The sequence below is a fragment of the Sebastes fasciatus genome, chromosome 12 (genome assembly GCF_043250625.1).
Source record: "Sebastes fasciatus isolate fSebFas1 chromosome 12, fSebFas1.pri, whole genome shotgun sequence".
Lineage (NCBI taxonomy): Eukaryota > Metazoa > Chordata > Actinopteri > Perciformes > Sebastidae > Sebastes > Sebastes fasciatus.
This window is the reverse complement of record NC_133806.1, coordinates 19284718-19309596: the sequence shown is the minus strand read 5'-3', so window position 1 is coordinate 19309596 and position 24879 is coordinate 19284718. Positions and strand designations below refer to the sequence as shown.

Sequence of the window (24879 nt, the reverse complement as noted above, 5' to 3'; positions counted from 1 at the left end):
TGGCCCTCCTGCTTTAGTTATGACTGAAAAAGACCATCAAATGTGGTTGAAAGTAGGGCTGGGCGACAAAGAGAAAATCTAATGTCACAATATTTTTGACCAAATACCTCAGTATCGATATAATGATGATATTGTAGGGCTGACTATTGGTGCTTTTACAAAATATTTACACAATGAGATTTTTGACAAATAATCATCAGTAATGTGGATATAATGACTAAAGAGGCAAATAATAGAACAGCTATAACAGTCTGGTAAGTTCAGCAAATGACATCACTTTACTGTAATACAGCCTTTAAAACCAGGAAAAGACAAAACTTTTGCCATATCATGATATCCAAAATCTAAGAAGATATCTACTACAGTAGTCGAATATCGCGATATATTGATATAATATCGATATATCGCCCAGCCATAGTTGAAAGCTGCAGAGGTTGACAAGTGCTGGACCTTATGTTGAGAATGGTTTTGCTGTTTCCAAGAATGAACCACAAGCTCCACTGTACAATTCCCCTGAATATTGAATCTGTTTCAATATGACCCTTTATGTCAGTGTGTTATTATTCATAAACTTGGAGAGCAGGGCTTTTAAAGGTCCCATATTATAAAAAAACGAGATTTTCATGTTTTTTTATTATAAAGCAGGCTTAAGTCTTATATAAATACTGTGAAAGTATCGAAACACTCAATCCACAGGGAAATACACACAGCCCGTATTCAGAAACTCTGCATTTGGAACAAGCTGTCTGGATTTCTGCCCAATCGTGATGTCACGAATATGCAGTATTTAGACCCTTGACACAGATTTAAACGTAAACATTCTAAATGTGTCCCAGTTTATTCCTCGTTGCAGTGTGTACGTGAATGTCATCAGCTGACAGGAAGTACACATGGACCCAAGCTGTTGCCTAGCAACGCAATTCTGTTGTAATTCCGTCAAAACGCGCTAAAATGGAGCGTTTCAGACAGAGCGTAAATACAGGCATATTCAGGCAGACAGTATGAGGAAAATAAAGTTTTTTTTTAACATTACAGCATGTTAACATGTTCTAGTAGAAACACAAAACACAAGTATAAACCTGAAAATGAGCACGATATGGGACCTTTAAACTACAAAAAATAGTACACCTATAGGCTACATTTTAGTTACACAATGATATATTTTTTAATAACATTTTCTTTCTCAAACTGGATAGTAAAGCTGCAACATTGGAGAAACAGCAAAGAGTAAACTACACTTTGCAAGTATCCAACCGAAAAACCCAGCCCAGTGTTGCTAACTTAACTCTTTTCCAATGAAAGTAGTTAGCAGCATTTGCTGGTACAATTATCATTATGAAGATAAACATATCATAATGAAAGTCAACAATTGTTAGTACTCACAGCTACGAAGCTAGCAGCTTGTGGAAGACTCTGGTGACGCGCATTGAGTGCATGTGCAGAGTGCGTGCAGGTAGACACAGATAGGTAGCCTGAATGATGTGATGTGATGATGTGACAGTTACCTTTTTTTATTGAACAAATTCTGATTTACAAACAACATGGCTCATAGATCATTGCATTAGAGTAAAAGGACAAGGTGCATACAGAACAAGAACAGATAAAATATGTAAAATTACAATTACAATTACAATTAAGGGCTAGAGGGCTGTACATGTAATTCCTATTCTTCGACTATACTAAGAAGTTTCAAAGCATGTTTTGTTTTTCATGACTTTAAGGGCTTTTATGTAAGAAAGAAACTCAGAATGAAACACATTAAACCTATAGGTTTCACTTTCATATACTTGGATTTGTGCAAATACAATTTTCCAAGAATGAGAATGTTATTCACCAGAAAGTCATGTTTGTTATTGTCCATGACAAGTCCATAAACAATGTCCTTTTGAGAGAAGTTTCCCAGATGAGAAACTTTTGGGAAAAGCCAGTCATGTATATCATAAAGCCATAAAGCTCCAGAATACATACAATGAAAAAAGAAATGATCAATAGTTTCAGTATCATCACAAAATACAGATATTGGTTTCAATTCCAAATCGTTGTCGCAACAAATCACTGGATGGATGGTGATACACTCCATTTAAGATGTGACAGTTACCGGATTTGTTTTCTTCTTTTGTCAGAGCACTTCCGGGGACCTCCAGGGGTCTTTGAGGGGCTTCCGGGGGTCCCAAGCAAAAAGGAGAATAATTTATTGTCACTATAATTCCATCTCCATAAATAACACGATGACAGAATATCATGTGCAATATTATTTTTATTATTTTTAAAATATCATGCGTGATATTATCCTACTTTTCTATTTCAGTTTACCCATTTTACTAAATGTATCTTAACTTGATTGTTTTTCTATTTGGCACTGATGTTAATATGACTTCCTATACACTTTTATATTTATTACTCTGTTGTGTTTTTATTCTCACACTATGTTGTAATTTGTGAGTAATCTCTGGCAAAAGGAACGAAAGAATTTCTTTGGGGATTAATAAAGTTCTCTCTTATCTCTCTTATGACTATTTTTGGTCATGGGTTTCATGCACTTTCTGTAATAAAACATCTAAAAAGCAAAAGTCCCTATCAGATGGGAGACCATGGGACAAGTCTGTGGTCTAATTTGTGTCAGTTTAGGGGAATTTAATGTGGAAAAAGTTTGGGAACCACTGATTTATTGATTACTGTAAGGATGTAAAGATAATTTAACAGATATAACATTACATTTAAATACAGAAAAAGTATCATTTCAGTACTTCAACATTATATCTATATACCTATATCCGTAGACTATGAAATTTTACATAGTAGCAGTAAATTTGACATGAGACAGCCCACAAGCCTCAGGCGTATCCTCCAGTGTATTTGAGTGATGACGTTATTTGGAAATTGCACAGATGAGCAAACATGGCAGCAGCAACATTAATGGAGCTTGGAGCGCTGCTTTTCCCACTGTCTCCGACCTGCTACTCAGTTGCACCAACACGTGCCTCATGCGTCCACACACAGATGATTCCCTCAGAGATTATCCTGTGATGATATAGTGTGTAGCGGGAACTCCCTTGCATGCAGATGCCCCCTCGGGGACCTTTTCAGGGGCCCCCCATTTTATTCTCTCAATATATAGTGATAATGAGAGAGCCCTTAAACCCTCCTTGAAAAATATTTCCCCGGAGCCATGCCCCTTCAGTCTGCATACCACACTATCTTGTGTCTTAAATCTCCTGGAATATCTTAAAATGTAGAAATAAACCACAGAATAAGACATTTGGCATGCTTTCTATAATACGGACTAAGTGTTGAATGTATATTTTTTGAATGATTATATCATTGTTATTAATAGAGGTTAGAATTTAAATATTTTTTTCAATAACAATTTTTCTTTGAAGAGTGAGCTTATTATGTGGTCTTTCACTCAGGACCATTATTATTGGCTTTCTGTGCTTCCCTTATGATTATGTCCCTAGGTAATACATTGGGTTTGCCATGCCATATAGATCATGAGACAAACCCCAGCGGTGCATGGTCACAAGCCACAAATGGCAAAACTTTAGGAGAGCTGAGCTGGAGCTCAAAATGGTCTCTTGGCACGGGCTTGGAGAAGAAATCACAAGCCTTACGAGCCCTCTGGGTGTCATTTTGCCTGGCGGTGCATTCAGGCAACACTTACAAACACGTCCTGTCCAACTAGCTGGAGCGCAGCAGACTTGCTTTATGGGCTCTGGACTGGACGGTGTGAGGGAGGTAGGCACGTAAAAGTGCCGGGTCGCAGGAATCAAAGAGAGGAGACGGCATCTCAGGAGCCCCACCGATGGGATTCAGCAGAGGCCAAGTTTGCCAGCAGTCCCCATCATCTCCTCAGTGGAGAGGCCACTTCCCCGGGCCACTGTGGTTCCTCAGTATCACCTATCAGCCAGGTCAATCAGTGGCTGAGATAAAGCAGCTCCTCAGGCCGGATGGTCTTTGAACACAGCAGGGGGAGAACTCCCCCAGGTCTCTTATCTGATTAAACTTGAAAAGGTATATTAATCCTTAAAAGGCTAAGATAACAGTATGGATGACACCACTCAGGGAGACTGACAGTAATATAAACGCTATCTATGTTGGGTCATCAATGTTTCATCTCAGGAGACAAGAAAGGATGTGCGTTCTTCTTCTGCTCTTGAAAAACTGTTGCCTCCTTGGTGTCCACGTGAAGTGTGAAACACGTATTCCAAATCTTTGAAATGCTGAACAAATCCAGCATTACCTTTGATATAGATGTATTAATGTAGTAAAGTATATGATTTAATGTGAAATGACAGGCACAAAAGCCATCAAAGAAAGAAATCTTGGCCTCACAGACAACACAGAATCCAACAGAAATGGAGCGGACTGCACACCCATCTGACATCAGTCTCTTTTATTTCTCTTTTTGAGGTGCACTTTTTCACACCAGCACACTAAACAGCCTCCTCGGTCTGCTGCCAGCGCTACACTGTCCTGTGCACCCTGAGCAGTAGTACGGTTAACAGCACATGGAAAGAAAAACACCACGTTGGATTACCAGATGCCAGATTCATATGAATCTTGACATGCACACAAGAAAGCTGGAAAATGTAACTTTATGTGCTGTTTTAGCCCCTCTGTCATCTTCTACTCTGGTGGGCAGAGTTTGAAAGGTTCATCTAACAAATGACTTCCTCATTCACCTCGACTCATGAGGCAAACATATTTATATACACCGTGTCAAACTCTATAAGACAAACGATGAAAACCTCAAAACTAATTTAATTTGTTAACAACATAGAATTTAGTTTTCCTCTACAACACTACGTATTCTGAGTGAGAAGATTTAAGGCCATGCAGGCCAAATTTGTAATCATGGCAACAAAGGTTTTATATCACAAAGTTGGCAATATACCACTTCTTTGCTACATGTTTGCTTTCAATATTCTTTTTATATTTCATTATGTTAAGGCAACAAAGATCCAGTGTATTAGGATAAATTGTAAAAACTAGAGGCGAGGTTTTACTATAAGCCCTTTGGGGTTTCTGACCTCTCCTTCACAATAAACAGGCACAATATATGCTGTTTGTTGTTATATGCTTTTGTTTTGTATCGCTTCCTTTGTGCTTAACTAAAAATACATATATTAGGAATCAGAAACGTGACAGGTTGAGTAAGTAAGATGAGGTGTAGCAGCAAGGCTTCACTTCTACCTGTCAGAAGAAGAAGAAGAAGAAGAAGAACTACTGTCCATCCATCAGTTCTCTATATCTGTTTATTCTTATTCAGTGTCCATGATTTATAGATGGAAACACTGATGCAATGAACGTCCTGTTCCAGTGTAACTAGTTTTTACCGCAAAAACTGTATACCTGTGTCCTATCTGCTAATTCTCAGAGATTAAAAGGGAGTTAAATCACATGAAACATGCTCCATTGTATTTTGACAGCTATGAGGAGCACCTTAGTAGAATAGTGTTTAAATTCTTCTACATTTGCATTCTTTGGGTTTTCGCTGTAGTTTTTAACCCTCATTTTAGTCTCTGACACCAACAAATGAAGAAGAAAAGAAGAAAAAGTGGTAGTAGTAGAAGAAGAAGAATTACTTTATTAGTCCCATTGGGGGGGAATTAAATTTGCAAACTCAAATGCAGTAGTGAATCTGTTTCTTGATCCTTTGACTCTTTGTTATTATAAAATAACCTAAATAGTTCTCTTCAACAGAATGACCTTGTATTGTTTTGTATTAATCTGTGTTAACTGGGAAACTTTGGCTTTGCTTGGTCCGGATGTCCAGGGCTGGCTGACAGGTGACTGTAAGGCCTCTACTTTAGCAATCTAACTCCATTTTCATCTGCAACTTTATTCTGGGAATTATTTTAGCAAATATTTTGTTAAACTGTGCAAATACTGTACTAGTTTGGAGAAGATTGCAACTGAAAACCATTTGCACCTGTCTAGCAAAGTCCATCAGTGTCTCTCTTTGCACCGCGACAACCCACCCATCAAATCCTTCACAACCCGTCTATGCCCGATACATCCTGTCATAACTTTATATATACATTGAATGTATAGAAATTCAACTGGAGTCAGAAAGAGACTGTCCAGAAAGTGTCCAGTTACATTATGGAGCTCCAGAGTAAACCGCCTTTTCAGGATGCATGGTGTTTGAGGATTATTCTGGATCTAGAATTACTAATACTGACCATGTATATAAATGTATTAGCCTACTGCCTTTGGTGGTCAGGTGAGAAGCAACACTGTTTTGGAGACTCGGCTGCAAAGCTCCAGTGACTCTTAACAGTTATTATGGGATGAGCTATGAATTGCTGTGGAGCTGACCTGCTCTGTGGGGTGATAATGTTGATAATTGATGATGAATTGAGAATTATTTTATATTCATAAGCCTGTCAGTGATCACATCAATCTCACCACACTGAATAACTGACTGCATCTCTGATGTCAGTCTGTACAGAATATTTGGTTATTTTTCTCGATGAAGCTACGATGACAGAAAAGTGAAACTCTGGGTCGTACAAGAGGGTACACTAAGAAATAAAGTGGGAAAACAAATGTAAAAGATTTGTCATTTTCAAATTTGAGATCTGTCATTTTGTGGTATTTATTCTCCTGTGGTGTCCTGAGGATTGATGCCTCTTTCTCTTTTTAATCAATACCTGTATTTAGCAGTTTTCGGTGGCTTAATTACATTCACTCTGGCTCTCTGGTGTAAATCAGATGGCTACAGTATAGGAGCCAGAAGGGCGACATGTTTGGCAATGGTACAACACTTGCACGAAAACTAAAATCTTCATTGAATTTTGAAAAAGAGCCAACACTTCATCAGATTTATTTCATTTGCAAGGACCTACATTTTTCTCAACTATGAGATAATCTTGAAAAAAAGGGCCATGATGCATCTTAAATAGAAAGCTGACCCAAGAAATTTAACTTAATTCATGAGGTTTGTGCTATTACGTCCATTTCATGTGGTATGAATCTCTGGGTTTTAAGTGTTTCAGCAATGCAGTGCTTAGAGTGCATTTCATTCTGACTGTGAGTCATTATTTCATGAATTGGCCGGCTTTTTGAGTGTAAGAATATGTATTCTTCTTGATCCTCATTCGTTAGAAATAAAGCCATTTGAGTTGACGCCTTGAGATTTTAGACTCTACAAAGTCATCATTACCGACACATTCTTGCGTGTATGTGCACGCTGCATCCAAATGGCCAGTTTTTATAGCACTGAAGGTGCTAAAAATTCACTTAGAGTCTAATCCATTTAGAGGAAATAGGTGAGCTTATGTCGTCCTTACTTCCTTACACCTTTAAAAATGCTTGTTTGCTTTTACAACTGGCTCTGTGGGCAGCTGGGGAGGGGCAGCGCAGATGGATTTGGGCTTCGTTATTTTTTCTGCCTTTGTAACAGCTCATTTAAAATCACAAGGGCCTGAAGCCCAAGACAGATGGGATCTACTTAAGAAAGAGTCAGTGTCTAATTTAACTCAAATACTTCCTAATGCAAAGTTACTCTACACCTTTGTGTAAGTACTCTCATGAAAGAGTTTGTATAAAATGTATTGTTTTATATGATATATTATCTATTAAAAGTCTTACTTGAGCCATTTGTACAAATTGGAAGAGCAGGCCTTTGAAAGATATTCTCAGTGGTGTTTTGCAGAGAGCAACATTAGACTATGAGTGAACTTTTCCAGTCTCATCATTGCGTGTATAGCGTATCAGGCCAGTCCCACGAACTAAGCTTGCTGTGAAATTGCTTAAGCTTGGTTTGAAAGAATCTGCGCAAGTAATATATCACCGTCTCGCAGTTCACCTTATCTTGACTGCTCTAATACTGCCACAAGAAGCCTCGCTTGCTAACATCAAAGACGTGTTTTGAAAGCCTCTTAAGCTCCCTTTAAAGGGTTACAAAGATCCCCTGAAAAATAAAGAGCTGGGTTATAGGACCTAGTGTGGGAAAAGCAAGCTGGGCTAATGATTTAGGCAGTTCATTTTGAGATGATGATGTCAAAAGTATTAGGAATGTAATTTGTGAATTGAAATATATAAAAGTCTTAAAGGTTTTTTTTGAAAGACTTAATGGCGTTTTTGCTTTCATGAAACCTCTTAATGCGATGGGAGGATAAATAATCTGCAAAAGAACATCAGAGGTAAATGAACTTTATTTTAAAAAAGAACGGTTTATCACACAAGGCAAGAAAGAGAAGAAATGCAAACTGCTATGAACAGACCACAGGATTCCCCAACCCCCCTCCACCACCACCACCACCACCCACCGGCAGCAAAGGGGTTCTCGTTACAACCAAATCAAAAGGAGCAAGACAACAAGACTCACATTGTTCTGATTGTGTTTACTTACACTAAAAACATTAAAACCGGACAATCTGAATGTACAGTATAAGACAGACAGTTTTGATTTTCACATGAATCCAACACAGAACCTCATACTAGCACTTTTTTTTTTTACATTTAGTCGACGGTACAAATGAAACAGGAAGGTTTACGGCTATGCAATACATTTGATTGATCACTTTAAGACGGACTGTACATGTCGCAATGGGCACTTTCAGAGGAAAACAGGCTCGAAAAAAGAAAAAGAAGAAGCAAGGTCCCGTCCGGGTATTTTTTTTTTTTTTTATTGAAGTAACATCAAACCTGCATGTTGAGGTAAGCATGCCACGAGGGAATACGAAGGAAGCGATTCCCTTTAAAAGGGACTCCCTTAACCATATCCCCACTCACTTTGTAATTCGCCTTGACAGTAAATCAATTCTCAAGCCTGGCCCCTTGGACTCCTCCAACCCTAGGTCCTCCTCTCTCAACATTCCTGCACACATGAATCACTCCAACTCCTGGCTTCTAGAAGGCATTTCCTGCCCGGCCCTCTCTCTCTTTCTCTCTGTCTGACTCCTCTGCTGAAAGCTGGGCAGGAACCCGCCGAGCTTTGATTTGGACCCAGAGGGAGAGAGGGAGGAGAGCTCGGCTTAACACAGGGCCCTGGCTCTGGGACCCGCTTCGAGAGAGAGAGAGAGAGAGACATGGAGACTCGGGGTGTGTTGGGAGATGCCTGCACACCCAAGCATGGATTTAGTGCTTTATCCTTCAAATTGCAATATGAGCAGCGGACCATATTCCAATGGCAACATCACTCCTAGCGCAAAAAGTCTGCCCTGAGGGAGCGTCCTCGGTTAGGATTTAAGTATACATTCTCTCTAAAAACAGATTATTATTTCAGTTCTGAGACCACTTAACGTGGAAGATCATCACAGATTTTTGAGAAGTATGTAGTGTTTTTAAAATCTTTAACAAACTTTATGATAACTCTCCAAGTCAAAGAGCATTCAAATAGTTTATGGCAAAAATGTACACAATGGGAACATAAGTTGGCTCTTCAAAGCTGTACACCTGTTCGACCATTCCCTCCAGAAATTCATCTTGGATGCTAAATCCAACAGTATATGTACATACAACTTTTTCGTCGTTTTGTTGAGCGGACTCTAGACGACCAAAGCAGCTCTTAAAAAGAACGGTCTAAATTGTCTTCGTATTATATACACAAAAGTGAAACGTACATATTTTACAGAGATCACTACACAAAGATCACAAACAGAAGAGTCTTAGAGTGTGGGCTGCAGCTGAGTGAAAAGGGGTCATATGTCATGACAGGGAGAGCTGGCCTGCTGTGCAATGGCTGCTGTGTGTGTGTGTGTGTGTATGTGTGTGTAAACTGAAAGGATGTAGATGCACGTTTGTAGAGACTTGTTTATCTGCGAATGTTGCGAGTGTGTGATCTCATCCTCTTCCCCTTCTCAGATCATGGCTCTTATCACCAGTCGTCCTTTGACCTGGTGGAGATAGGTGCTGTGCTCAGGCACTAAGCCCTGATTGGTCAGGCCCTCATCTTCGCTATCGGCCGGCTCCTCCTTGACCCTGATGACCCCGTAGTGAGTCTCGTGGAGCTCGCCGCTCGAGCCGCCGCTGCTGCTGCTGCTCAGCGTGTGCTTCCGGATGACTCCTCCAGGGGGCAGCCTGTCCTCCTGCATGCTCTCTGTCAGCTCTCTGTGCTGCTCCTCCTGCTCCTCCTCCGACTCCTGCAGGTGTGCATTGGGCTGACGTAACTGCTCGATGGACTTGGACAGCAGCTGCAGAAAAACACATCGGCTCCACATTAATGATGATATCCTGCAGCCACTGATCTTCAACAATCAAGCTTTTTATCAAAGCAAAAAGAATCGCCATTTGAGATTTCCACCACATGAACAACATTAAGCATGCAAATACATCCAAAGAGTAGCAGTCTCCATCTGCCTAGTCATAGCCATTTAATAATACTACTAAATATCTGGCTGGATAATTAAGGCTACACAAGCCACAAGTGTGAGCATTTTCATGTTGATAAATCCAGTCTAACACTAATTCTAACACTGTATTTTGCAAAAATTAAGTGTTCTTGTTACACTGGAACAAAACACAAAAACTCACACTTGGAAAACACACTGATATTTATATTATACAGGCTACTAGTGTATTAAAACGCCACATTTGTTGCTAAAAATACATCTGTTTCTGCATGTAATAAAGCTACTGTCATTTTAATAATGTGAAGTTAAAGTTTAAACTACATTTTTAGTGTGGAAGCAGATTAGCCATGTTATGAAAGTTAATAGAATTCATTACTTGTGGCAGCCCCAGGTGGATTAGTGTCACTCACTTGCTTTATTTTGATAAACTACAGTTCAGAATGTACAAAGTCTTCCCTGTGGTAAATCATATGTGTTTCCTCCTGTAAGCTGTGGTTATTTTCTGCAAACAGTGGCAACACGGTACAATGTGTAGGGAGCATGTTATTGTATAAGCTTTGCTAAAGAGGATATCATGAGAGCATATGACACTTTGCTGCATCAAAAGTCCACTCTAAAGGCACCAATTTATGAGCATGCCATCATCATCATTAATCAATCAAACAGAGTATTAATTCTCCATCATGATTCAGAGGTGCACCTGTCGGTGTCAGAGACTTAAAAATGTCAAAAGGACATGTAAGCATTCATAAAAACAGTTTAAAAAGATGTGAAAATGTGATTTTTCAGAAGGCAATAGTGCAGAAATAGCTGTTAAATATTTTGTTAGCAGAAACTGAGGCATGTGAGTTGAAATTCAGCCAGACAAAGGAACTCTATGCAGAGGGATGTTTCAGTGTCTCGCATCTTTGCTAAATCAGAACTACTGTAATGGTGCCATGATTTGATTAGTCTGCCACAAGAGGGCTCCAAGAGCAGGACTGAGAAGCGCTGGTAACCAACAACATTACAGTCTACAGAATGTAGGCCTTATATAAATATCCTTTCAGCAATAAGAATTAGCCTCCTTAGCTTGGCATTAGTAAACTCTGTTTGTACCACTTACTAAAATCCCTAAGCTCTTGTAAATTTCCACTAGTGCCCCCTACTGTTGCAGGCACTGAAGGACGTTTAAAAACAACCGCAGACAAGCCTCTGCTAGGAAATTAATTAGGGCAATGTTTCGGAGATCCCTCTCAATAAACACTGAGGGCTCATCCCTGATTAGTGGCCATTTATAACCTCCACTTAAAGAGGCTTTACTTGCGATCTCATTGGCCTGAGTGATCAGAGCAGGGCCTGTTGACGTGTTCCTCGAACAAGATGTCGCAATTATTCCAAAGCTCTTTTCAAATCAAATCAACTTCACAGGGTACTTTTCAATAATTACAGCTGATATTAAAACTAATTTCAGCTGCCTGGCAGCGACATGTGTTAGTTATTTTTAGTGTTACAGAGGAATTCAAACTGAAACGTTTTGTTACATTCAAAGCTGTACATCTGTACTGTTCGACTCAATAAGAGCTTGTGGTGCTATGTGCTTTTTAATACTTGTAGGTAAGAGTTGCTCTATGGTTCCCATGGCTCTTTCAGGGCCCAGCGTTGGGACACATCAGTATGTGAGCTCACACAATGCTGCCTTTCACAGTGTCTGCCACCTCGCACACGTCCCTCACCAGAATAATTACACTCTGTGTGTAGCGAGGTCACCTCGGCCAGCTAACAGAAACACAAATATTGCCACAGAGGAACAAAATGTATTCTGGGCACTTTTTGCGTTCATTTGAACTTAGCTGAATTGAATTTCACAGAGTTAGCATGTGAACGACACTGATGCCTTAAGCTATGATAACAGAATTAGTGCAGGGGAAGCATTTCTTCCCCCATTTGAAGTCAGGCAGAAGTTCTTTGCTTCGCAGAAATAACATCAGGATTCCAGGGAAGAACAGACAACAGCCCGGTTCTGTAAACCTGAGCTACCACCGATGCTTTTACAAAATGCTAAAAATAGATCAGCATTTGTGTGCTTAAAATGATTAAATCAGACTCCCTGCAGTAAAATAAGACCTCCCGAGACCTAGAAAGGGAATGAAGAATGCTGCGAAAAGCAATCTGAAAGTCAAAACCCTCCCCTGTGATTTGAATATTGATGAAGAGCACAATACCTTGTTTATATGGATCTGCTGCTGGTACTGTTTCTGTTTCTCCAGGAAGTGCTGGTGCTGCTGCTGGATGACAAGTTGGGCCAGTGTGTTTTGAGGCAAAGGCGCTGACTGGGTCCTGTTCAAAGGCCGGTGTTTTGGTAGTTTAGGCCGACTGCTGGAGGGGCGATCCTTCATGGCCAGAGGGGACTGAGGGTGGGATGACATGGTGCCTTGGCCTTGACAAAAAAAAATCAAAACTAGTATAATTAGGTGTCTTCTAAAGTCATATTGTACATTTAAAGTGTAACCATATGTAGTGTAGTGCAACATAATGTAATGTCGTCTAACCTGAGGAGAGCATCTTCTGCTGCCTCATCTGCTCCTTCTGGAGGAGGTGTTGGAGGAGCGCCTGGTGACTGGGGCTCACTTTAGACTCGAGGCTGGTCTGAAGGGGCACAGGGCCCAGCAGGTGTCCAGGCAGCCCATGCTTGATTTCTGTTGATCTGTCCTTCAACCCCATGGCCTGAGAGAAGAGACGAAGATGATTAATTAATGGTTATTCTTTAATTCACAATACAGGCTTGGTAGTCACTTATAATCATTTGTAGAAAAATGGAACAGGTTCATTTTAACAAGCCAAATTCAATATTATCAACTGTTTTTGTGAATGAAAATGATTCTTGTAGCTATGAGACCCATCAATGGTTAGAAAGGTCCTGCAGCTGACGAACAGGCCTCTGTGGAATGTGCCAGAAAGCTAAAAGATGATATATCATGTGCTGTGTTATCATGAGCGGCACTTGAGTGGACTTGGCCTTTTTAAAAGCTGTGATAAATGAGGTAATAGGGGAAGATAAGGACATGCCTGACATAAGACACTGCAGAACAATATTTATCTAAGGGCGATAAAATCATTTGGGGCCACAGGTCAGTGACCTGTGGTCGTATAGAGAACTCAAGACAGCCACTGATGGTCGGTTTTACAACTCGTAGACTAAGCGGAAAAACTTGCCCACACTGAACCACTAAACTGGTGTATTAAGTACGATTTGATTTCATGGAAAAACAAAAAGGTTATCTTAGAACAAAATTTGTACTCACACTAATGGGTGAAGACGATGTTGAAAGCCCCAAGGAGATGTTAGGTAAGGAGGGAGATGTGTATAAGCTCAGCATCGACACGGAGCCCTCGGTTCGGAATAATCTTGGCTGTGAGGGCCATCTCTGCATCAAACACACAGGACAGAGCAAAAGACAGGGAGATTTAGGAGGAGGCGACAGATTTAGAAATCCCACTATGGACAATTTCAAAAGGCAACATGAGCAGTGGCATAAATGTTAATGCACTATGACGAACAACAGCCCTCCTTGCTGCAAAGGGAAAAGAGTTTTTTATGATAGATGATATAAAGAAGTGGCAGGCAGCAAAAAAAGTTTCCCGGAGCTTCACAGAATGGCTGATACGGATGATACGCTTTTATAAAACATTGCAAAACCTCTAAATCTACCGCTCCACCCTCAGTTCTTCAGTCCCCAATCGGCCTGCTGCCTGTTCCTACTCCCCGGTCCCCACCCTCAGGCTACTCTCTCAGAGAACATCAGCACTGGGGCATATTTCCTGTACCCAGCAGAGCAGCGGACCAGCATGTGGTTTTGGAACAGCCATGTTTATCCTTCCAACCCCTACCAGTACTCGGTGACCTGTATGTGGATATCCGGCCCATATTTGACCCAGGGGACCCGTTCCCTCTGAAAAAGGATACCTAATGTAACGGTGCACAAACATGCCTTGCTTTTGCAACAGGCATGAGGTCTACGGGCAGCCCCGCAGTCCACCAATGACTTTCATGAGAGCCTCGGCTTGGGCTGATACAATAGCAATCCTGTGTGTTTATGTTGTTAGCATGTGGGTGTCTTTGGCTACCAGTGCCTGGGATATCAATTAAACTCCACAGTGCGTCGGTCTCCCTGAGCCCTAACCTTCAGCCCGATGTCAGGGCGTCTCCCCCTTCTCTGTGTCGCTGGACGTCCCTGGGAGAGTAAACAGCGACGGTTAAGGAAAACACAGCTGTTCTGTTAAGATTGTTCGGAGATGTGTCATATCTGCCACCCTCTATAATGGTCTGCTTTGTGAGCTCCGTCCAAGGGGAGCTCTGGTCAGTAACTCAGCCATGAATCTATTGGGAAACGCCTCCGAACAACTCAGAAGAGGCATGCCGCCAAGCCAATGACAGGAATACAATGACAAGCCAACAGCAACCTTACAGCCAAACTAAAGATGTTTTTTTTTTTTTTTTTTTGGCTAAACATAAAACTGATTGCACGGCACATCTGGAAGAGAAATGTTGGCTAGAAAAATGCGCAGCATTAATTTCTACTGTTGTTTTTGCACTGCATAATGTGTCATCTTTACGCAAGCAAACTTGGGGTAATAAGACATGTGGGTCAAGCTGTGCCTCTTTAATGTCAGTGTGGGGAGCCATTTTCACTGGAGTGTAACAGACAGAGGACAACTGGTTGTTTTTATAGCTGCAAGCAGAAGGGCAGAGAGAGGCATTTTGTGCCCTGACATAAAAGTATAGTTTTGATATTCAAATGATTTGCATGCAGAATAACATCAGCTGTAAGACTTTTTGCTCTCGTTTTTTTTGGCAAATCAATAGCAGTGCTGATGATTTATAAGCATACCTCAGTTTTTGTGGTAGTAGGCAGAGAAGAGGGTCCATTTTCAGCCCCCAAGGCACTGGAGGCCCCTATGGGAGAGCTGGGGCCGGAGCCAGGGGCACTGTTAGTGGGCGTAGAGTCTACAAAACATCAAGGAGTTAGACACAGTATGCATGCTCACACTATACACACAACACACGTACACAGAGGCTTGGCATAACAGCTGCAGCCCCACAACAGTTTAATGTGTACAGTCATGGCTGCCTGATTACAATGGTCTTTCTTACATGAAAGTGCAATGACCATAATATGCTACTGCCTTGCAAAATGGCAGATTATTATGCAGCTATGTTATAATAACACTAAAGTACAGGCTTGAATTGTTTTCAGGACATTTTAAATACGGGATGATAAGATGTAGACAATTTTCTGTAACATATATCCAGCGATATAACATACCCATTAGCTCCAGAGCCCTCTTCTTGTATGGAGTCATAATGTTTCCATCTCTTCTCTTGAGCATCGGGCTGCTCCTCCTCTCTGCTACCTTCTGCTTCAGTCTGGATCGTACCTTCAGGTTGGGCTCAGAGGCTAAAAAATAAGGAAAAGAAATTTTTTTCTGTAAGTCTAAATTCACACTATTTGGAAAATAAAGAAGCCCCATCACATGGAGATACATTAAACAATCATGTGAGTGTGCTGTGACTATTTTTATAGAGTCAAACTGTGTGCTTTTATACAGTCTGAGTGAAATGAACATTATCAAAGAAAATAGTAACATCGTAAAATAAGAGGAAACTAAATGAGAAATGAAGAGACTATAAATCAGTTAACAAATAAGCAATGTTGTCACGCTTTGACAAGTAACAACTTCAGTTCCAGTGAAATTCGGAGCAGGTTACAGATAAATTAAATGAGTCAGGATTGGGCCCATTTCCACCTCATCTGGACTAAATTAGGTTGAGCAACACACAGGCTCTAAGTGAAATAGTCCGCTACCTGCCGCCCTGGTGACCACAGTCTGATACAGTAGCAACAGTTAAACTAACACAAAAACATGGCAGATGTTTCAGGCTCTCCCCACGCCCCCACCTCCTAATGCAAAACAGAGATACCCAAATACACACTCCAAAGTCACACACACACACACACACACACACACACACACACACACACACGTAGAAATCCAGTCCATCAGTGTTGATAGAAATGCTGATGTAATATTATTCACAATAGACATATTGCTATCAATCTTTTCAACTGGTATTAATGATGGATTTAAGGACTTTTGTCAAAGATTTTAATTTTGTTTCACTTTAGATTATTAATTATTTAAAAAAAAAATCTATCTAACCACAGTAGATTTACTGAGAATAGATGCTCTCTTCCAGGAACGCCCTACTAACACTGTTACATACAGCTGATGACTGCAATCTCTAAAAACAAAGCCGAGATTGATGACATTGTAATTTAAAAAGTTGAACAAAGCGGGGAGTATAGTCATTGCACAATCAAGCCTTATTTGACCCATGTTTATTTCACTATGCCATTGTTTCTAAAGGACTAACACAAAAGCATAACAACTAAACAGGGGCATAACCAATAACTCGTGAAATACTGAGGTTATGTTTTTTTATTTTCCATTTAATTTGGTGATACAATTTGATAACTGAGCGTATAATTTAGGGTGGAAATCCTGTACAATATCTATAAATTAGAGTTATATAATACATAATATTACAGACCACTTTTGCTAAATAAATAGTCACTCTAGATTGAAAAAAAAACCCAGAAAGGGTATTTAAAAGAAATGACTGCCTCTGAGTCCTTACATGTACAGTCCGGCCAACCTCTAAAAATATATAAAATAAGACAATATCACTAATTAGTTAAATAGTCTGAAAATGTGTGTGGCACAGATGCAACAATGCAAAGATTATAATGCAAAAAATGTGAAATTAGAGACATAATCTTTAATAATGTAAGCAACTGTAACGTGAATTTAAGTAAATGCTTTTGTGTATGACTGTTGAGTCGTGCTCTTGTCTAGTCACAGTGACAGTGACTCACTAGGTCAACACGTCTCATATGGACTTCCCATCAACCCCGTGGACATGGAATCCCACAGCTAGCCTTACACACTCAAATAAACAAGCAGAATAGATAAGCTGGTCTTTTGACTGAAAGCCAGAGCACAAAGCTGTATTGAAGTTATGTAAACCTGTTACACAATAGCCAACCTGTTTCAATTATTTAGCTCAGATCAATAATTAAATAGGTCTTTTGCGATGTGTACAACGTACAGCTATCCATAGGGAAGTGGGGCTATGATGTGGGAGCACTGCGGGGAGGAGGAGGAGGAGAGGCAGCGGTGATGGGGGCACAGCTAGGAGAGTGGGCCAGATGCTGCTATTTCTGGCTTTTGTCAAAAGCAGCAAAACCCTCTTCCCTAATACGTGGCACAGACCTCTAATCCTGTGGGTGTGAGGTAGAATGAAAGAGAGCGAGGGAGGAAGAAAAGAGGCAGGAGAGATAAATGGAGAGAAAATGCTGCTGGGAGTCGTATGAATCTGCTTCACGCCCTGCTGCCTTGATTGCTTTCTATTTTTACACACTGCTGCCACCAAGCTACGCATCCCAATTGGTCGCCACGGGAACGCCAGACAGCACCTCGGGAACAAACACTTTCTCACTGGTCTCCATGGAAAAAAAAAAAAATGCCCCGATGTACGGTGCAACAGGAGGCAATGATGGCAGCTGCAAAGCACATTCACCGAACACCTGGGTCACTGCTGCTCTGGCTTCTCAGTTAACGAAAACATACAGTAATGGCTGCAATATACTAGAGTCATAAATCAATCACCTTATTACATCTGAAAGTGGTGCTGCAGGGCTAGTGGCCGTGCGAGTGAATGTGTTATGCTACCTCCGCTTAATCAGAAATTTTAACTCTGCTGTCACTGTGAGTGTCTGTGTGCATTAGAGCCTGGACCTGGACAGATGGCTGTGTGGAAAGCTGAGGTGTGTGTTCTGTACATAAAGAGGCCTGCTATGCATTTTTCCTGACATTCTGGTTTAAAGTGATGCTGAAATTGATGAATTAATGCTCAGTAAACGCTAAAAGCAAAGCTAAGTAACAGGCCCTCAGAGTTTAGATATTCCGTGTCGTAACATCACATAAGTTAAATTCTTTCATTAATGTTTCTGATCGACAAGATCAGATAATATTGTTAACGTAGGGCGTTTCCACACAAACTTTACTTTCATATACTTTGGGCTTTACTGTTTTACCTTTGTAGGATTATTTTTGAAAATGTTTCCTGCACCTGCTGAATGCACATATTTTGGTAACTGGGTCAAGACCAGGGAGGGTGTTGCACTTCTTACTGCTAAGCTGCAACTATTCTTGCCACAGACTATTGCGTGCCTTCGGTCCAGTCTATTCTCGGCACTGGAAGTGAAACAAAGAGGATACACACCAAGTAAACAAGTTCATTACGTGCAATTCTTTAAACTATTTTTTGAACGGGGTGACGTAAAGCCAAGGACATTACAGCTATTCGGTGTTCATAAGGATGATAGAACTATTAATGGGGCACCAAAAATGTAATATCAAAGCACAGATTGTTTCTTTAACGGGATATTTACTGACCCATAGTTGAAACAATTGTCTCTACCGAGTATTATAATGTCTATACCTGTATGTAATAAATAGTGGATGGAAGCAAAATTTCAATTCAGTTTTAAAAGATAGTTATTGACCACCAAGCTACCAAGTCTTATGCAATATATATTACATCATAAACCTCAACCAGAAAGAGATGGCGTTCAGCCGTCTGGCCCTGTAAAGCAGTGGGGAGTCTAACGTGGAGCGTTCGAGTCATCTCCACTTTGTTTTGAGAGAGCTATCTTTGCTTAAACAAACAGTCCTGTCGAGGTTCATCCTGCCTGTGCCCGTCTTAACTCGGTAACACCTGCCAATCAGCTATCAGTGACAGCTCGTGGCTCAGGGAACAACAGTACCTTTGTGTGTCCCCCTCGGGTGCCAAGCTCTCTGAGGACTTTAATAAAGACAGACAGGAAGTGGGGGAGGAAGGCCTAAGCAGGAAATGACCACATATAGATTCAGGAATCCGAAGAGCAAGAAATAGTTTTATCAGTGTTAGAGATGCACGCACAGAAGTTGGGGTAGATGATTTAACCGTGAATTAAAGGATGAAAATGTTGAGACTGAAATTTTATCCGTCCAGTTATTTGTTTAAACCTGCCTCTTTGTATTCACAGTAAAAGGCAAACAATGCTACCATAAAAGGTCTCTCTGTTATTTTAGAAAATTTCTCTTCAACTTGTTATTATACTTGTGAGGCAACTCCTTACCTTATGGGTCTAAATGTCCCAGAAATGTAAATATATATTTACAAAAGGCATTTTTCTCTGTTCTGAAGTTGGTATGATTAAAAGAGATTACAATAAATAAAAGCTCTCAAAGCTTTCATTTACCTTTCTAATATTTATTCTTGCCATGCAGTGACTTTATTTCACAAGATATAATTCCTTTGCCTGATCTCTAAACTGTGTATACACACAACATGACAGGCCTGCAGTTAAATAACTCAACAAGTATAATTGTTTTCCAATGTAATTAAAAGAGACACAGAAGGGAAAAGAACATAATGTAATTTGGTGACCTCATTGCAGAATTATGAATGTTTTTTAGCTTGGCGAGCTTGTGCTCGTGCAAACCAAGAGGCAGGAATTATTCTTATTTATACAACCATCCCCAAAGGATTCCTCAAACTTTAAACCAACAAACCTGAGCTGCTTTTTGGTGGGAACCTGTGTCTTTTCAAAATAGCTCTTAAAGCCCATAACTCAGGAGAAATTAATCCGCTTTAATTCTCCCCATTACCCACTAAACAGCTCAAAGAGGCTTTGGAACTTGGTTTATTATTGTAACATAGGGACAAATGTAGTTCCTTTTAGATAATGGCAAGGCAATTTCAGTACAAATAACACTAATTAAAATTTAAACTTGTGAAGTGAAAACATCTAAATTAAACTGTGTGGTTGCATGTGTGTTTTTAGAATAATCCAAACAGGAATAAGGAAGGTTTAAGTTACTTTTGTGGCATGCGTCACCTCTTGTGAAAGTTTAGTGTAGAGCCCTGGAGGGATGAGGAAGGGGGGGGGGGGGGGGGGGGTTGGGGTCATAATGAGCCGTACTGATGTTATTAGCAGGTCATCAGCAACCTCAGGAAATACTCTGCGGGTACACCGACCTCTTGATTGACACGGGTCAAAAAGACACTCACTGTATTTATAACCCAGCGTAGTAAATGGAAAATGACTAATACAAAGCAACATCTTAACACTCAGACTGCAATCTCTTTAACTAGGTCTGTGTCTGTGTAGATTTATGTACGCATGTGTATTTGCATTTTTATGTCTGTGCTGTGTGTGCGCGCGCAAATTAACAAACCTGTCTTTCTCAAGGGGAAGTCGTCCTTGCTCTCTATGGGTGATGGCAGAGTATACTGGCAGGTGGGGGATGTGCCGCCCAGAGGTGGAGAGCTTTGGTCCAGGGATGTGTGGTGAGAGGACCTAATCACACAAAAACACACCAAATTTATGATTCAGAATATGTTTTCTATGTGATTTAAAAATAGTATCGGCATTGTATTACACTCTCTCAGGATAAAAAAACAGGAAATACTTACGTGTACCAGAGTTTTGGGTGGTGGATGAAAGAATGATTGACTCCATTGCTGGCAAGGTCCTTTGCTGATTTGCTCAACAGAAACTCTTGGAGTTTCTGCTTCACCTCGGTACTTGCCACAGCCCCTGTGAGACCAACAGACGGAACCAAACGGGATTGGGGTTACCCTAGGGCTATGACTCATGACATATTATTGCCTAGATAATATTCAAAATCAAACATTAAGCCTATTGAAACAGATGCCCTAAACCTATTTTTCCTGTATCACATGTAACTCACTGCTGGAATTCAAAACTGTCTTGAAGTACATATATTTGTGTCTCTTTTATTTATTCATATTGAGTTTACACCATCTTACCCAGCAGCTACAACTTATGTAGGAAGATCTCCCCCTAGTGGTCTCAGAGCACTATATTAGTTTCAGGCTGCTAAAGTGATACTGCAGAGAGATGTTCTTTCCCATCGGAGGGTTACAGTTGCAGGTCACAGTTTCAAATAACGTGACCTGACAAAGTCATAAATCTCTCTATTATTAGCTATAAGGTAAAAACAGAGATGAAATACTATATCTGAAGCTATTTTCATCGTGCTATTGAGAGACATTTTATCCTTAACTCTGAGCTTAAATGTCACTGGCCAACCTCATGTGATCAGTTGCATGTTCTGGTTAAGTACCATGTCGTCATCATCATCATCATCATCATCATCATCATCATCATCGTATTGTTGGGTATTTCTCTTTATCTGATGACTAAATTAATTTTAACTTTGTAATTTGCCTTGTTCCCAGGCATCCTCCAGGACAGCTAATAATGATAAATGTTGTCTCCAATAGCCAGAGACATGAAATCAGAACAGTTTGCCCTGCTTATGAATAGCAGTCACATTGTCCCATGCAGTGAGAATGATATAATATACATGAAAGTTTAACCTTACTGCTATACTGTCGAATATGATCCCACTGAGAGTGTCATTAGTCCTGAGTCAGAGGAGGTTGTCTTAAAGGACTGCTTCACCAAACAAATAAACACATATTTCCCCACTTACATACAGTACCTCCTAGATAGGTGTGGTTTTGTATACATCAGCTTTTGAGATATCTGCATTTGCTGTCCCTCCAGAACAATGGAACAATATTTAACCTAATTTGCTGTATATTTCAAAACCCTAACAAATTAAATACTAAATATCTGAATGACTAGATACAACTAAGGCAAGGGATTATTTTTTTCTAATTTTCTAACTTTAATTGTGTTGTTGTGATCTTAGCACTTTGTAGGTAGTAGTCAAATATTAGTGTGTGGGTGTTTCATTATAGTACAGTTAATACACTAATGTGGACCCCTGGACGAGTAGCTACTGGTGTTACAAAAGCTAATGGAAAATAGAAATAAACAATTTAACATAGTTAAAAATGCCCCTTATATTACAATACAATAGAATTTTATGGCTATTTTATGGCTATCTTGCCTACAAAGGCTATATTGAAGCTCTACTGCAATCCTGCCACATGACTCAAAGGCTATTATCCTTGTAATCATTTACATGGTCCAATGTGAATATAAGAGTGGAGCATTCAGCTACATTAAAGTATTCCTATCCAGCTGTTATATGTATATTTTGCTTAGACCCCACTCTAAGATAATGCATTAAAAAAACAATATTGGAAAGGGCGAGGGTTACGATTTGGGGCCCCATGCTCGCTTTTGCCTCGGGCCCTCAAAATAACTAATTCCACCCCTGATGGTAAAGAGATGGTGATGATGGCGGTGTCGAGCTCTTACTCTCTCTGGAGCGCTCCTTGCCCCTGAGGATCAGGCTGGAAACATGCTGCTCTCTCCGATGCCTCTCCTGCTCCTTCTCCTGCTGGCTCTGCTGCTGTTGCTGCTGCTGCTCCATACGACGCTCCTTCTCTGCAAGTTCCTGCTGCTGTTTCATGGCCTGGAGCTCGTGCTGGAGCTGAGAAACATGCAGGCCTCAAGTCAGCATGAAGAGAGCAGCATACTGACAAATACATTTTTGAAACGACAGTGGCTTATTTGGGCTTCTGCACTTTCAGTTTTGTTGTGATGGACTATTCTGTACTCGTCTGTGAAAACAAAACTCACACTGTTCTGTAATGTATTGCTCAACACCCTGCCTCGCTGTGCTGAGTTGTTATTTTTCTTTTCTGCACTCTGTATTGTTTTCCTGAGCTATAATGTTTTCTACTGATCTGCAGTATGCCATGCTGTGTTGTGCTCTGCTGTTTTGTACACTGTGGTGCTGTGCTGGGCCACTGTGTACACTGCTGCGCTGTCCTCCATGCAACTGTTCAGTGCGATGCTGACCTTGAGGTGCTCCTGGAGCTGAGCCTGGTGCTGACGGGTCAACTTCTCATGCTGCTTCTGGAACTCGCTGATTAGTAGCTGCTTCTGGATCTGCTGCTGCTTCTGAATGAGGAGCAGCTCCTGCTGCAGCTGCCTCTCCCACATACCCGGGTCAGAACCTGACCCTAGCATCCTCAGATCAGTACGCAGGTCCAACGGAGATAAGGACTCCACAGCCAGTGGCACGTCTGGTTTAATGTCCACTGTAGCCCACAGAGAGAAAAAAAGAGAAAAAGAGATTTGTCAGTCCCTTAATTGCACCTTTACCTGTATCAATTCAAATCACGCAACCAGAGGTGGTTGTGTTATAGTATAGATGAATTAACTCAGAGTTAAGGTGGGCAGGGAAATTAGGATTCTGAAAAAGAGTTTTAAAATGAAAAAAAATAAAATAAAAAATGAGCGGAGAGAAAAAGAAGGGTCAGAAATGAGGAGCACGGCTTTCTCTCTCGTGATCCTCACAAACCTGCAATTATAAATTTCTATAAACAAACATGGGATCACATCCGTCGGCATAGTCTACTGGGAGCAGCTGTATAACAGACTCAATGGACATTTGGCACGAAATGTTGAAGTGGTCATTTAAAGTATTTACAAAAATCCTATCTTCCCACTGTTTGATAAATAAATAAAAGGAGTCCTTCTCCCTGTCTCTACCAGGACATCGTGCAGATACTCCGTGTTAACATAAATGATTTAAGGCAAAGTAGTTTGTGAGCCTGGAACCCGCGTATGTTTGTGAACGCATGTTCCTGTGATCTTTCCGTCTGTGTTCTCGAGTGCAGACGCTGCAACGTGTGCATTCGTAAGAACTGTCTTTGACAACTACCTCCATTATAAGTAATTGCCAGATACAAAGTGAGAGGGCATCCCTTTGGTCAGCTCTATATATAGGTTGTTCCACAGAGAAAATCGATTGCCAGTTAAGAACATAGGAGGAGACAGGGTTACTTCATCTCTCTATTCCATAGAGGATGATTGGTGATTGCATTTTTCTTTATCTTTTTTAATGTTTGTTTTCATCCACAATACTGTATCGACTTGAATCCTTGCTACAGTAAGAAATCAGAATTACATCTTTGAACCATTTCAGAAATTAAATAATCTATTTAGGCCTATATTTGATCAGTAATTAAATACAAAATGTCAAAATGACATGTTAGCTATGCCGATCATGATGTGACATTCAAGGAAGGGTACGCATTGTCCAGACTGTGTAATGTCTCTTGCATATTGAGACCCGAGAAATATTCAAACCTACTTAAAATTCCAGTGGTTGGAGGGAGAATTATTGAGTGGATTCATTGCTGTAATCTTCTCAAGGGGTCACATTTGAGGGAACAAATACAAGCAATGTTACTACACCACCTGTATTTTTTTTGAAGCATGAGAGAAAACTAGCAGGTTAGAATTTATATGTTCACATAAATAAACTTGTGGTGGTCCTGACATGCATTTATCCTCATAAACTATAATGAAATGCCAATAAAAAGGAGTTTAAACCTGCCAAAGGAAGCAGTCAGACAATCAGTCTACAGTAGCCGTCAATTAGGAAGCAGTGCCCTCCTGTTCACTGATGCTGTGAAGCTCACTGGCGCCCATTTGTTTTGTCATGTAGCCTGTTTTTCATTGCCACCATTCCATGT

At 40.5% G+C, this 24879-nt stretch overlaps 1 protein-coding gene across 5 annotated transcripts in view; it reads right to left on the bottom strand.

The window, feature by feature from the left end:
• Positions 1 to 8144: 8144 nt before the first annotated feature.
• hdac9b (histone deacetylase 9b) overlaps positions 8145 to 24879 on the bottom strand; it is a 44624-nt gene continuing 27889 nt past the window's right edge. For all 5 annotated transcript variants that reach the window (XM_074653899.1, XM_074653902.1, XM_074653898.1 and 2 more), the window contains 10 exons: positions 23195 to 23436; positions 22649 to 22823; positions 20866 to 20989; positions 20628 to 20749; positions 15608 to 15739; positions 15173 to 15288; positions 13586 to 13708; positions 12833 to 13007; positions 12506 to 12720; positions 8145 to 10142 (listed from right to left, as the gene is read on the bottom strand). In XM_074653899.1, the coding sequence (XP_074510000.1) occupies positions 9810 to 10142; positions 12506 to 12720; positions 12833 to 13007; positions 13586 to 13708; positions 15173 to 15288; positions 15608 to 15739; positions 20628 to 20749; positions 20866 to 20989; positions 22649 to 22823; positions 23195 to 23436 (1757 nt within the window). In that variant the 3' untranslated portion in view covers positions 8145 to 9809. The remainder of the gene's footprint in view (positions 10143 to 12505; positions 12721 to 12832; positions 13008 to 13585; positions 13709 to 15172; positions 15289 to 15607; positions 15740 to 20627; positions 20750 to 20865; positions 20990 to 22648; positions 22824 to 23194; positions 23437 to 24879) is intronic.